Genomic DNA, 15831 nt, shown 5'->3' with positions numbered 1-15831 from the left:
AATGGCAACCCACTCCAGTATTCTTGTTGGAGAATCCCATGGACAGAGGAGCGTGGAGGACTAGAGCCCATGGGGTCACAAACAGTCGGACACAGAATGACTAGCACTTTTGTTCACTTTCATCACCTAACTGGTCCAGTCTCTCTGTATTCCAGGAGAGAGACTCTGATTGGCCCAGGCTAAGCCAATTTGGACCAATTAGCTCTGGCCTGGAGGAGGGGAGAGGGGAGAGGCCAGAACCTCCCACATGCAGAGCTGATTCTCTAAGGAGGGGCAGTGGGGCTGGGAGGCAATCAGCTCGGAGTGAACAGCCAGCTCCGAGTTAAGCTACTGGAGCTGGAATCTCAGCCCTCCTCATTCTTAGCTTAATCTCCTCATTTGTAAAATGTGACTCATTAGTACCTGCCTCATCAGGTTGCTATGAAAATGAAAACCAGTGATCCATTGAAAAAATTTAACATTGTGCCTGGCACATGTATATGCTCAAGATTCATTTGATGAATTAGTAATGACAGCATTGAGAACTGATCACAGCATCTCAGCACCTGCTACTCCACCCCTTCACCCATCTAAAGCTTCCATCTTTTACTCTGGACATCTCCAGATCTTGTCTCCTCCCCTGGACTGTTAGGGCAAGTCCTCATCCGTATTATCACTGCATGTGCTTACTGAATAAAGGGAGGAATAAATAAGTGCTTGGATATCCCTATGTATGGAAACTCATGACCTCCCAAGGTTCCAACTTTTGTACTTCCAAGTATTTGCTAAGGCCCCTCTTATGCTGGGATGGTTAACTGGATTCTCTGCAGCATTTGTGATTCTAGTTCCACAAAGAAGAAACCAACTCGCTCCTCCACGTGACAGTCCTTCAGCTGTTTCAAAATGGATCTAGATGCCCTGCATCACCTCCTCTCCAGTCTGTATGTACCTTCCTATCACGGAAGAGACCTTCATTCCACCCTCCAATCTCCTCCCTTCTCCTGTGCCCCCTCTTCAAAATAAATAGGCTACTACTAAAAGCCAAGCACATGAGCCGGATGTCTGCTCTTACCAAGCAGCTGTTCATTTCCAAACTCACTTTCTTCCTGAAGGAAAGGAAAGTAACATTTAATGAGCATTTATATTGTGGGGGGACACTTAATAACATGATCGCTTTTACTCCTCAAAATCACCCTAGGAGAGGTTAGCTGCATCACCATTTGATGAATGAGTTAGCCAAGGCTCAGAGAGGTTAAGGTATCTGTTCAAGATTGCACAGCATACAAATGGCAGTTAGAATTCAAAGGTAGGTGTAATATCATCTAGGGAAAGTTACACGCTTTTCCTTTTATCAGAGAATAACTGTCAAAGAACCAAGACATTTAGTAATGGAAACAAACAAACAAACAGGCTGCCTTTCCTCTGGCAGGACCCAAACTGGGAGGGTCTTAGTTCAGTTCCGCTCAGTCGCTCAGTTGTGTCCGACTCTTTGTGACCCCATGAATTGCAGCACGCCAGGCCTCCCTGTCCATCACCAGCTCCCAGAGTTCACTCAAACTTACGTCCATCGAGTCAGTGATGCCATCCAGCCATCTCATCCTCGGTCATCCCCTTCTTCTCCTGCCCCCAATCCCTCCCAGCATCAGAGTCTTTTCCAATGAGTCAACTCTTCACATGAGGTGACCAAAGTACTGGAGCTTCAGCTTTAGCATCATTCCTTCCAAAGAAATCCCAGGGCTGATCTCCTTCAGAATGGATTGGTTGGATCTCCTTGCAGTCCAAGGGACTCTCAAGAGTCTTCTCCAACACCACAGTTCAAAAGCATCAATTCTTTGGCGCTCAGCTTTCTTCACAGTCCAACTCTCACATCCATACATGACCACTGGGAAAACCATAGCCTTGACTAGATGGATCTTTGTTGGCAAAGTAATGTCTCTGCTTTTCAATATGCTGTCTAGGTTGGTCATAACTTTCCTTTCAAGGAGCAACCGTCTTTTAATTTCATGGCTGCAGTTTGAAACCCCTGAGGAGTTTAGGGGACTGAGGACAGAAGGACAAGCATTCCAGGCCAGAATTCCAAGAGGAAAGATCTATGTAACTGATCACTCAATGACTAGCAGCTAATTAAACAAAGCAAAAGATATAAATCAAGATACTGTCTTAATGAGTAGCTATGGCAACATCCCTAGTGGACCAGTGGTTACGACCTCGCCTTCCATTGCAGGGGATGTAGGTTATATCGGGTAGCTAAGATCCCACACGCCTCCTGGCTAAAAAGCCAAAACACAAAACAGAAGCAATACTGTAGCAAACTCAATAAAAGACATACACAAAATGAGTGGCTATGCTGTGCAGACCCAAAACACAAAGGCAAATCTACTAAGGTGTCTGCATTTTTTCCCTTCCTGTTTCTCTTTTGAGCAGCCTGTCCTGAAGATGTCAACAGGGGGCTGGTTCTTATCTGAAGAGAGATGAGGCACAGGCAAGCATTATCTGATTTGGGGCTAAGTGCAGAGCAAAGAGCCGAGTCCTCAATTGAGATCACCAAGCGATACGGACAAGCACCTCTCAACCCCAGCTGCCACTCACATCAGCAGTTTTCCAGAGACAAGCAAAGAGCGGGGAAAACCCTGCATTGTCAGGCACGCCTGACGGAGCCTGCACGCTTGCTCTGTCTCATAAGATGCTTTTTCCTTGGGAGATTTCAAAGAATGATGAACACTCAGCATCAGATGAAGCAACGCAGGTTCTCCATGTGGTGTATGCTGTCTTCCCCTCAGCTCGATGCCATGGACATCCCTTGTCACTGCTGCTGCCACGCTGGGGGGCCAGCTCTGCACTTGGCCCTTAAATGAATTGCCACAGTCTCTTAAGGTAGTCAGCTGAACAATGTCCCTCCCTAACTCCCAGAACTTAACACGTTACCCTAGACGGCAAGTGGGACTCTGCAGGTGTGATTCAATTACGGATCTTGGGAGGGGGAGGTTATCTTGGATTATACAGGTAGGCTGATGCCAGCAGAGATTGGATGGTACCACTTGTGGTCTTTGAAGATGGAGGAAGGGACAACGAGGAGGGAACGTAAGACATGAGGCTCTGGAAGTGGGAAAGAGCTTGGAAAAGGATCCTCCCCTTGGAAAATGAATCTCCAGGAGAAGCTTGGCCCCACTAACACTTTGATAGTAGAAACCCACTGCCAACTTCTGGTCTCTAGAATAACAAGTGAATAGGTGTGGAGTTATTTGTTTCTTTTGCCTCGCCATATGGCTTGCAGGGTCTCAACTACCTGATCAGGGATGGAACCCAGGCCCTGGGCCGTGAAAGTGCAAAGCCCTGACCATTGGCCCACCAGGAAGTCCCCCGGGTGTTAAGTCATCAACTTTGTATAGCTTGTTGCAGCAGCCACAGGAAACTCCTACACTTCATAAAGTACACTGCAAGCTGCTGCACCAAGGTCTCCCTCTGCAGGAACACTGTGCATAGAACCACTGGAAATGAGGCAGGCACTAAAAAAAGAAGGCAAGTCAAGCCCTTGCTCATTTATTAGGTATATACTCACGGAGCACCTGCCCTGAGACGGGCCACGTGTTGGGTGCTGCCTACACTGTGAGGAGTTTAAACGGCTCAGCCTGTATCCTCATCAAGGCTGAGGCGAGCAGGAGAGAGATGGGGAACACGGACTTGCACTGATAAGCACAGATTTATAAATGGAGGAAAAAAGACCTTGGTGACTGGGACAGGACGGGACCCAGACTGGAAAGTGCTGGGAAGGCTTCCCCTAGGAAATGACCCTGGATCTGAGCCCTGGGGAAAGGGGGAGAGTTAACCAGGCAGGAGCGGGAAGCGGGGGGTGTCTAGACAGAAGGAACAGCCCGGATGAAGGTGGCCGTGGAAGAGGGGGACTGAAAGGAGGTCCGTGGAGAGCAGAGGTGGAGGCCACAGGGGGAGAATTGATGAAGATGAGAAGGGGGGAGACGGGGTGGGAGCAGACTGATGTGAACATTCTGGAATATGCTTCCTGATGCTTACATGTGAGAGTTTCTTCCGTGACGAGGCTGATGCTCTACAAAGAGCAACAGCTTTCTACTGGGATAGCCGTTAGCCAGAACTGACTAGGGAGCGTTTGAAATGTGGCTAAGACTACTGAAGGACCGCGTTTTGAGTTTGTTTGTTTGTTTTTTTTTTAATTAATTTATTTATTTTATTTTTTTTAGTTTTTTAGTTTTTAAATTTTAAAATCTTTAATTCTTACATGCATTCCCAATCATGAACCCCCCTCCCACCTCCCTCCCCATAACATCTTTCTGGGTCATCCCCATGCACCAGCCCCAAGCATGCTGCATCCTGCGTCAGACATAGACTGGCGATTCAATTCACATGATAGTATACATGTTAGAATGTCATTCTCCCAAATCATCCCACCCTCTTGAGTTTTATTTAATTGTAACTAATTTAGTTGGGGCTTCCCTGGGGGCTCAGTCGGTAAAGAATACCCCTGCAACGCAGGAGACCTGGGTTCAATTTCTGGGTTGGGAAGACCCCCTGGAGGAGGGCATGGCAACCCACTCCAGTATTCTCGCCTGGAGAATCCCATGGGCAGAGGAGTCTGGTGGGCTACAGCCTGTAGGGTCGCAAAATGTCGGACACGAGTAAGCACAGCATAGCACACAGTAATTTAAGTTGAAATAGTCACGTGGGGCTCGAGCATACCCAATTATACACAACAGCTCTAGGCTGGATAGAGCTGTTTGTGACCCCCATGGACTGCAGCAAACCAGGCTTCCCTGTCCATCACCAACTCCCAGAGTTTGCTCAAACTCATGTCCATTGAGTCGGTGATGCCATCCAACCATCTCTTCCTCTGTCACCCTCTTCTCCTCCTGCCTTTCCCAGCATCAGGGTATTTTCTAATGAGTCAAGTCTGTGGGTTCAAATGTTAATTTCATCCAGAAATCTCCTCACAGGCACACCCAAAATTATGTCTAAACAGGTATCTGGATGCCCCAGAGCCCAGTCAAGTTGACACATAAAAGTAACCATCATAAGGGGAGATTCGCAGGGCCAAGGGCATGAAACCCTTTATGGTAAGACAGTCAAAGCACCCAGAGAGAAGATCTTCCTTTCCCAAAGCTTGTTCTGACTTTGAGAGGCAACCAGGAGCAGCAGACGCCTGTCCAATGGGGGATATTTTTTCTCTATTTGATCAGCCAGGTCCCTACCCTCATCCCTACCTCCCCATACAATTAGGAATGCAGGAGGGTCCTTCCGTTCAGAGGTCTCACCTGGAACACTCACCCTCCATCCTCTTTCCTCATCTTTTTTCACCTTCCCTTAAGGCCTCCTTCCTTTTTCCTTCCCCAGCTCCTCACAGTCTGGTATATTTTGTCCAAGATAAATTGCTTTTTAGATCTTCTGCAATTAAAGGCATCTCTTCCCACCACCTGATATGTACAGTGGCTCCGGCAACAGTGACCTGTTCTTAGGAGATGCTATTTAAAACCCAGGGTGCAACCAGAGTGACGCAGAACTGCCAAACGTGGCTGAGAAGTGTCAAGTTACATAAGTGCACATGCTTCATTGTGCCTTTGGCTTGAAGCTTTTCCTAACAGGCTTCAGAATTATCAGCTCATTAAAGGTAAAAAGGAGGCAGGTGTATCAAAATTTTTTAAAATAACAATAATAAAGTCAAGTCCCCAGAGCAAAGTTGGACTTGATGGGTAAGAGCCACTCCCAGATCTTAGGGGAGAGAGGTGGTTTTCTGGGTCTTCTCTGGGGATAACTAAGCAGCCCTGATCCTTTTCCCTGAAGGCATGGTATTAACAGTTACAGGAGGGAAGGGAATGTTGGTTTGCTTGTAACCTAGGAAGAGTCAGCTACTTTCACGTGTCCTCTCTTTCCATCCCTTGTGACAATGCCGTCAGGGAAGCATCAACACCCCATTGACCAGAAGGGAAAACTGAGGCTGGAATAGGGCAAGATTTGCTCCAGTCCCCAGAGTCAATAAGAAACAGACCTGGGGTTCAAAACCATCTGAGAGACCTTATAGCTTGATGGTTGAAAGCATGGACTCTGGACTCAGAGTGCTGGGTTACATCACTGCTGTTCGTGGACACTGAACAACCCTGGGCAATACTTGACCTCTCTGTGCATTAGTTTCCTCATCTACAAGAAGGGCAGGGAGGATGCTGTACGTCGATTAAGTTGTAGTGAGGAAAGCACTTAGAACACTGCCCAGCACAGCAAGTGTTTGAAAAGTTGCTGTTTACAACTCATGAACCCTCTACCACCATACCCTGAATCTCTTCCAGGTTCTAGGGCCCGAGTGCTTAACCACACTTGGTTCTTCTATTATTTTTTTTTTAAACTTTTATTGGAGTATAGTTGCTTCACTGGAAATGGACCCTGAGTATTCGCTGGAAGGACTGATGCTGACGCTGAAGCTCCAGTCCTTTGGCCACCTGATGTGAAGAGCCAGCTCACTGGAAAAGACCCCGATGCTGGGAAAGATTGAGCGCAAAAGGAGAAGAGGGTGGCAGAGGATGAGATGGTTAGATAGCATCACCAACTTAATGGACATGAGTTTAAGCAAATCTCAGGAGATAGTGAAGGACAGGGAAGCCTGGCATGCTGTAGTCCATGGGGCTGCAAAGAGTCGGACACAAGTGAACGGCTGAACAACAGCAACAGTCGCTTTACAACGATGTGTTAATTTCTACCATACAGTGAAGTGAATCAGCAACACCTATAGGTACGTCCCCTCTTTTTTGGACTTTCTTCCCATTTAGGTCACCACAGAGCACTGAGTAGAATTCCCTGGGCAATAAATAGGTTCTCATTGTCTATTTTATGCATAGTATCAATAACGTATATATGTCGATCTCAATCTCCCAATTCATCCCGTCCCCTCCTTTCCCCTCTGGTATCCACACCTTTGTTCTCTACGTCTATGTCTCTATTTCTGCTCAATCCTTCTTAATAAAACAAAGTTACTGGGGTCCAAGCCCAGAGTCTGGAGATACTGGAACTCAAGGACTGTGCTCCTGAAATCTATCCTTCACACACCCATCTCTGCTGCCCGCTGCAGCTCTGACTCTTATTAATTAGAAGATACCGCTGCCCAGAGCACAGTGTAAAATGAAGATAACCGCCCCCTCCCTCACCTCCAAAGACACTTAATTATCTGAAACCCAGATAAACAGCAGGACCAGGCTTGCAGAGGTGATGCAGAAGGGCTGAGGCGGCCGGCAGGGGCTGAAGGAGGAGTTATGCAAAGCTAATGGTGTGAGTCAGTGCTGGAATCAAGGGTGAGAAAATGAATCTGGGGTTGTTGACTGCCTCCGCAGGCCAGGATGGCGAGAAGCATGCAATGGGGCCGCAGCGGGACGGAATGGCAGGTGGGTGGCATCGAGGGTCAAAAGTGGAACAAAGGAGGCTTCAAGTCTCACCTCCTGGACATTTGCCACCGTTTAAAGAGGCGTTTTTGTGATATTGAGGCGTTTATTGCCTGTTTCAAATGAAGCTCATAAAGTTGCCAGATTTCAGGAGGGAGATCTCTAAACTTGAGAAGCAGACCTGTGAAAGGAAAACATTCAGAGCAGATGCACCTGGTGTGTGGTGGAGACACGTACCCACTGGTCACTCAAAGCCCTTCTCTGAACCTGACCTCGTGAGCCTTATTTAGGGTGAGCAGGTATGCTGGGGGCGCCCCTGACTGGTCCTTCCATTAGCAAGCGCTTTTATAGGTTGTATTATAACGTGTGCATAGGGCTCCACAAAGGCCTTACCCTCAGTGAGGGTTCTGTAAATGTTGACTCTTGAGGTCCCCGAGGACCCTTAGAGGAACAGGGCACTACTGCAAATTCCCAGCAGGTTGACTTGAAAACCTTGACTAAGTTGGAGCTCACTTTAGGCTTCAAATAGATCACTTCTCTCCAGAGAAAGGCTATGAAAAAGTCCAAAGCCTGATGCATCAGAATCATTTCTGTTTCCACCCGATCGCATTCAAGACGGCAGAACAAGGTGACACCCAATGTGGGGCTGTGGGATTGGGGACCTCCCAGCAGGAGTCTGTCTTTGCATTCTAGAAGAGTGAGGAGAAGAGAAAAGGCATCCTTCTGCTGGGAATAAGTAAGAGGCTAACTTAGGGTTCAGGGCTCTGCCACCTTGAGTTCAAATCCCAGTTCCACCTCTACAAGCTGGTGACCTTGAAAAAGTTATTTCACCTCTATAATTGCCCTTTTCTCATCGGTGAAGCAGAAGGAATAGAATCCACTCCCTCAGAGTGGGTTTATGATTCAAAAAGTTGAAATAATTGAGCAAATGTGTACAACGCACATAGCACGTGTGCAGTATATCAGTACCCGAGGTAAACAGCAGTTCTCTTGAAAACTGTTGTGTGCCCAGGGACACAGACAAGGACAGGAGAGAGCCAGCGTGATCCCGAGCCCACTTCCTGTGAATTCATGCTAGTTCCCGGGGAGGGACAGGGAGGCAGGACTAGCAGAAGCCGTGAGTCCCAGAGGAGAGGGCAAGACGCGGAGAGAAAACGGAAACCCACGAAGGGACAATGCTCTTCTTCGGGGGTGCTGGGACAGCAGCCTTTAGACCTTTAGAAAGGGTCAGCACAGCGGGAGACAGTAAGGTGAGAAGATACCCTCCGCCATGAAATAGGATTTGACTCACACAGACTCCAGGGGAGCGGAGGGCAGTAACTGGATTACTTCTGAGCAGGTGTGACAAATCCAATCTTGTCCTGGTTATTACAGCTACAGTTATTGGGGCCACTTCAGTCAAGGGCTGTCACGTTCCTCTCTCTTGGAGCTTCCCACCTGAGCCTATAAATGCTTAGTACGGTCTAAAATTCTACTTCCCCCACATCCTATCCAAAGGGGTCTTGTGTGTGTGTGCGTGTGTATGTTTTGAAGGGAAGCTATTGGGGTAAGGATGGAGTGTGAAAGAACAATTTTTGCACATTCATCAAATACTAATTGGCCTAATAAGTGCTGGGCATTGTTCAAGATTCTGGGAGAATCCAACAGAGAAGATGGATCAGATCTCTGCCCTCAAGAGCTTACACTCTTTAAGGCATCATCTTGGGAAATACATTCAGAGCTTCCTTTCTCCCTTCATTCTTTCCTTCCCTCCTTCTTTCCCTCCTTCCTTCACTCATTCACTCACTTAATAAAAACTCTGGACTCAGACTGCATCCTACCTTAGCTATTTATTAACTAAAGCAACCTTGGGTCAGTTTCTTAACCTCCAGCTCAGTTCAGTTCAGTCACTCAGTCATGTCCAACTCTTTGCGACCCCATGGACCGCAGCACGCCAGACCTCCCTGTCCATCACCAACTCCTGGAGTTCACTCAGACTCACGTCCATCGAGTCAGTGATGCCATCCAACCATCTCATCCTCTGTCGTCCCCTTCTCCTCCCGCCCTCAATCTTCCCCAGCATCAGGGTCTTTACAAATGAGTCAGCTCTTTGCATCAGGTGGCCAAAGTATTGGAGTTTCAGCTTCAACATCAGTCCTTCCAATGAACACCCAGGACTGATCTCCTTTAGGATGGACTGGTTGGATCTCCTTGCAGTCCAAAGGACTCTCAAGAGTCTTCTCCAACACCACAGTTCAAAAACATCAATTCTTTGGTGCTCAGCTTTCTTCACAGTCCGACTCTCACATCCATACATAACCACTGGAAAAACCATACCTTGACTAGACGGACCTTTGTTGGCAAAGTAATATCTCTGCTTTTTAATATGCTGTCTAGGTTGGTCATAACTTTCCTTCCAAGGAGTAAGCCTCTTTTAACTTCATGGCTGCAATCACCATCTGCAGTGATTTTTGGAGCCTAGAAAAATAAAGTCAGGCACTGTTTCCACTGTTCCCCTATCTATTTGCCATGAAGTGATGGGACTGGATGCCATGATCTTCATTTTCTGAATGTTGAGCTTTAAGCCAACTTTTTCACTCTCCTCTTTCACTTTCATCAGAGGCTCTTTGGTTCTTCTTCACTTTCTGCCATAAGGGTGGTGTCATCTGCATATCTGAGGTTATTGATATTTCTCCCGGCAATCTTGATTCCAGCTTGTGCTTCCTCCAGCCCAGCGTTTCTCACAATGTACTCTGCATATAAGTTACATAAGCAGGGTGACAATATACAGCCTTAACGTACTCCTTTTCCTATTTGGAACCAGTCTGTTGCTCCATGTCCAGTTCTAACTGTTGCTTCCTGACCTGCATATTCTTTCTCTAAAATGGAGACAAGACTAGGACCCACCTGCACCTTAAACCCTATGGCAGTGTGAAGGCCTGGCTTTGAGAAAGAACCAGGAAACTAAATTCCAGAAGGGTCCACACCCAGCCCCTTAGCCCAGGAGGCCACGGATGATGGATGAGGTGTTTGTCCAGGTCTGAGTGGTCCATGATCTCTACCTGGCCATCTTGGAGTCTGCTGTGCATCTCTGAGAGCAATAAAATTCTGTGCCTCCAGGCAAGGCTATATACTCTAAAGGCGGGGCTTGGGGGGAGAACCCTCATTGTTATCCACCGCTGTCTATAGGCTGCTAGCAAGACTTCTGGGGGCCAAGAAGCCAGCCCCTCCCTGGGAGTATGTCACTGAGCCTCCGAAATATATCCTGACAGCATTGACATCCTTCTGTATCTTTTGGATAATTTGATTTATCCAAGTGTCTACTGTTGACATTTGTCTCTAAGCGATCAGACTCATGAGCACGATGGGGAAATTTAGTGAGGTCACAAGTCAAGAGCTTATGCTGGCCTGGCCCAGGGCTGGAGCTTGCATGTTGGTCTATCATGTCTCTGAGCACTAGGCATGTGTGTGCCAGAAGTGGGGATAACATGCACATGCACACACACACACACACACACACACACACACACACACACATGCAAAAGTCAGGAAATGCTCAGTGAGAGCCATTGTTGCAAAAGCAACCTTGGCCCCTCTGAGCACCTGCAGGCTGAAGAGAGCCCTTCAGTACTTTAAAGCCGAGCTCACGTTCTCTGTCTCCTTTCCGTTTAAAACATGCGGAGTATATTGTCAACGCTAGTAATTTTTTTCTAATTGGGGTATAGTTGCCATGTTGTATCATGAATCAATATTTCTTCTCTTTTTATTGCTAAATAATGTCCCATTGCATGGATTTGTAAACATAATGCTGCTATAAACATTCTTGTAAGTTTTTGTGTGAACATATTTTTTCATTTCTCTTGTGTATAAACTTAGAGTGGAGTTTCTGGGTTGTAGGGTGATTCTTTAACTTTTTGAAGAATCACCAGATTGTTTTCCAAAGCAGTGCATCACTTCACATTTCTACTGCAGTGTATGAGGGTTCCAATTGCTCTCCACATCCTTGCCAACACTTCTTATTATCTGTCTTTTTTATTATAATCATTCTAGTGGGTGTGAAGTGGTATTGCACTGTAGTTTTGGTTTGCATAGCCTGATGGCTAAATGAATATCTGTTCATGTGTTTGTTAGCCATTCATGTATCTTCTTTGGAGAGATATTGATTCAGATCCTTTCCCCATTTTTAAATTGGGTTATGTCTTTTTATTACAGAGGGAAAATCCCATGGATGGAGGAGCCTGGTAGGCTGCAGTCCATGGGGTTGCTAGGAGTTGGACACGACTGAGTGACTTCACTTTCATTTTTTACTTTCATGCACTGGAGAAGGAAATGGCAACGCACTCCAGTGTTCTTGCCTGGAGAATCCCAGGGACGGGGGAGCCTGGTGGGCTGCCATCTATGGGGTCACTCAGAGTCAGACACAACTGAAGCGACTTAGCAGCAGCAGCAGCATAGTTGCTTTACAATGCTGTGTTAGTTTCTGCTGTACAACAGCATGAATCAGTTATATGTAGACATATATCCCCTCCTTTGTGGACCTCCTTACCCCTAATCCCACTCCACTAGGTCACCACAGAGCATTGAGACGAGCTCCCTGCTATGTTGCAGGTTCCCACTGCTGCTGCTAAGTCGCCCCAGTCGTGTCCGACTCCACGCGACCCCATAGACGGCAGCCCACCAGGCTCCCCCGGCCCTGGTATTCTCCAGGCAAGAACACTGGAGTGCGTTGCCATTTCCTTCTCCAACGCGTGAAAGTGAAAAGTCAAAGTGAAGTAGCTCAGTCGTGTCTGACTCTTAGCGACCCCATGGACAGCAGCCCACCAGGCTCCCCCGTCCCTGGGATCCTCCAGGCAAGAATACTGGAGTGGGTTGCCATTTCCTTCTCCAATGCATGAAAGTGAAAAGTGACAGTAACTAGCTATCTATTTTACACATGGCAGTATATGTATGCCATTCTAATCTCTCGATTCATCCCACCCTTAGTGATATGTTTTTAACGTTAGGAAAAAAATCTGTAGATAAGAACTGAAGCTTAATTATAATTTTAGAACCAAATATAAGTTTTATGCTCTTTGAGAATGTAAACAATAAAAATAGAAAAAAAAAAAAGCAAGACCAGACAGTAATTTAATCATCTTTTATAGGGTTTTATATTGACTACCAGTTATATACTAAGAAACAGGGCACCCCAGGGGGCACGAGAGGTAAAGAATCCGCCTGCCAATGCAGGAGATGAAAGGGATGCAGGTTCAACCCCTGGGTGAGGAAGATCCTCTGGAGGAAGAAATGCCACTCCAGTATTTCTTGCCCATAAAATTCCATGGACAGAGAAGCCTAGTAGGTTGCAGTCCATGGGGTCGCAAAGAGCAGGACACGACTGAGCGACTAAGCCCACAGGAATAAGACATAGAGGAACAGATACTCACTCCTCGAGGCAGTAGTGGGAATGTGCCTGGCACACAGTTATACACAGTAAATGTCAGGTTCCTGGGCATCCTCCCCCTCCTCACTCCTTCCTTTTCTTGGCCACTTTCCTCAAGCACTTACATAAACCTGAGCTCAGATTCCCGTCGGACCAAGACTTCCCGGAGACGCTGGATTTTCGCCATCTCCAGCTCGATCTCCTCCGGCCTCATGGTTGTCTCTGCCATGGAGATGATGTCCAGCTGATCTGTGCAGGAGATACAAAATGCAGACGTCAAGACCCCGACTGTATGGGTTTTCAAGAATTCCCTTTGGAACAGTCCTCGCCTTGCTCCAGCGACCTTCACACCCCAAGAAGGCACACGGATCTTTGCCAGTGTTGCAAGTCTGTATTTGTGAATGGGCCCTTTAGAAACTAGAATGTACGTTTCCATGGGAACGCTGTTACAAGGCAGGAGGAGGCTCAGGCGGGGGTCACCCAAACCTGTTCAAGGTTATAACGTGCCCTTGCCAGTTCCTGCCTGGTCCCAGCTTCTGAGTCTCAGTCCCTTTGGCTATGACCGTTCATCCTGTCCCAGTCTCCAAGACCAGCGTTTTTAGGCAGAAAAACGGGTGTGATAATTACTTTTAGCAACACCATTAATAATCTTGTAGGAATACTAAGTAATGTAAGTAACAGTAACATGAAATGATACACGTTTGTTGTAGAAAATTCAGATAATAGAGATAAGCAAAGAAGAACGAGGTAGAAAGTCACCTACAAACTCTGCTCAGAGGGAACCACATTTTGATGGACATTCTTCTGACCTTATAGTGTTTTTATATATGCATATTGTCATAAAAGTAAAGCCATATATCAAAAAAGTATAAGACCATATAGGCCACACACACACAGAACCATATAATTATCAAATATAGAGAAAGACACTATATATGTGTATGTGTGGGTGCTCTCAGTTGGGTTCAACTCTTTGTGACCCCATGGACTGTAACTTGCCAGACTCCTCTGTTCATGGGATTTTCCAAGCAAGATTACTGGAGTGGGTTGCCATTTCCTCCTCCAGGGGATTTTCCCGACTCAGGGATCAAACCCATGTCTCCTATATTGGCAGGCAGATTCTTTACCAACTGCACCACATGGGGAGCCCTTACATATATATGCCTGTATATAAATATATCTGCATGTATGTTAGGTATATACGCCCCCTTCATGGATCACACCTTGTTGTGGCAAAGGGGCTTGTGTAACTCAGGGAAGCTATGAGCCATGCTGTGCAGAGCCACCCAAAATGGATGGGTCATAGTGAAGAGTTCTGACAAAATGTGGTCCACTGGAGCACGTGGTATTCTTGCCTGGAGAACCCCATGGACATGGGGTATGAAAAGTATGAAAAGGTAAAATGGTATGATGCTGGAAGATGAGCGCCCCCAGGTCAAGAAGGTATCCAAAATGCTACTGGGAAGAGCGGGAGGCAATTACTACATGAATTTGAGCAAAATTCTGGGAGAGAGTGGAGGACAGAGGAGCCTGGGATTGCAATGAGTCAGACATAACTTAGCGACTGAACAACAATGTATATATACACGTATACTAGGTCACTAGGGCTACCAAACTATAGACATTTATTTTCTCATGGTTTTGGAGGCTAGAAGTTCCAGATCAAGGTCTGGCAGGGCGAGCTTCTGGTGAAAACTCTCTTCCTGGCTTGTGAATGGCCACCTTCTCACTGTACTCACATGGCCTCTCCGTGTGCATGCAGAGAGAACTCTCTGGTGTCTCTTCTTAGAAAGACACTAACCCTATGAGATCAGGGCTCCACTTTTAATGACCTCATTTAATCTCAGTTCTGAGCACCAAAGAATTGATGCTTTTAAACTGTGGTGCTGGAGAAGATTCTTGAGGGTCCCTTGGACAGCAAGGCGATCCAACCTTTAGTCAATCCTAAAGGAAATCAACCTTGAACATTCTTTGGAAGGACTGATGCTGAAGCAGAAGCTTCAATCCTTTGGCCACCTGATGCAGAGAGCCGACTCATTGGAAAAGACCCTGATGCTGGGAAAGATTGAAGGTAGAAGAAGCAGCGGGAGACAGAGGACAAGATGGCTGGATGGCATCCCTGACTCAACAGACATGAGTTTGAGCAAGCTCCGGGAGATGGTGAAGTACAGGGAAGTCTGATGTGCTGCAGTCCATGGGGTTGTGAAGAGTTGAATAGGACTTAGCAATTGAACAACGGCAGCTTTCCCATGTCCAAATCAGCCTCACTGGGGATTAGGGCTCCAACATATGAATTTGTGGGGGATATAACCATTCAATCCATAATACTATGCATGTATGTGGATCTATGTATATACATATCTCTTCATACACTGATGTTAAATTTTTTATGTACATTCTTCCAATGCATACATATGGTAATTTACATGATTACATATATTATACATGTAGTATGCGTATATATAGTGACACATATGGTTTTATATATGTTTTATATGTATAATGTTATATATAAACACATGCATATTTTTTTAAAGAGTGCAAAAACACACATCAAGATGTGAGTAGTTCAAGATGTTATGTGCATACATCCATATGCACACATGCACAGACTAAGTCATTCAGTTATGTCCAACTCTTTGCAACCCTATGGACTGTTTCCCTCCAGGCTCCTCTGTCCATGGGATTCTCCAGGCAAGAATACTGGAGTGGGTTGTCATGCTCTCCTCCAGGAATCTTTCCAACCCAGGGATTGAACCCGCATCTCATTTTATGTCTCCTGCATTGGCAGGTGGGTTCTTTACCACTAGAATCACCTGGGAAGCCCTATATATATATATATGTATACACACACACACACCATCATGGAGGTCTGGTTTTTGTAATATAAAGTTAGGGTCTCACCATTTTATTACCTGCTCACTTCACTGAACATTCCATGAGCATTTCCACACGTCCTTGGATGCTCTTCCCCAGCAGCAGTGTGAAAGGCTGTGTGGTTTGCTATTTGTGGCTGTGTCATGAATCACTTCACCAACCCCCAGACACTTAGGTTGTTTG

The 15831-nt window shown here is 46.4% G+C and overlaps 1 protein-coding gene across 1 annotated transcript in view; it reads right to left on the bottom strand.

The window, feature by feature from the left end:
• BMERB1 (bMERB domain containing 1) overlaps positions 1-15831 on the bottom strand; it is a 149059-nt gene that overhangs the window by 47209 nt on the left and 86019 nt on the right. The window contains exon 2 of the mRNA XM_027961200.3: positions 12897-13020. Coding sequence (XP_027817001.1) covers positions 12897-13020 — 124 coding nt within the window. The remainder of the gene's footprint in view (positions 1-12896; positions 13021-15831) is intronic.

This window comes from Ovis aries, chromosome 24, assembly GCF_016772045.2.
Source record: "Ovis aries strain OAR_USU_Benz2616 breed Rambouillet chromosome 24, ARS-UI_Ramb_v3.0, whole genome shotgun sequence".
In the NCBI taxonomy this organism is placed as follows: domain Eukaryota; kingdom Metazoa; phylum Chordata; class Mammalia; order Artiodactyla; family Bovidae; genus Ovis; species Ovis aries.
The sequence above is the reverse complement of the archived record's forward strand: the minus strand, read 5'-3'. Positions and strand labels throughout refer to the sequence as shown.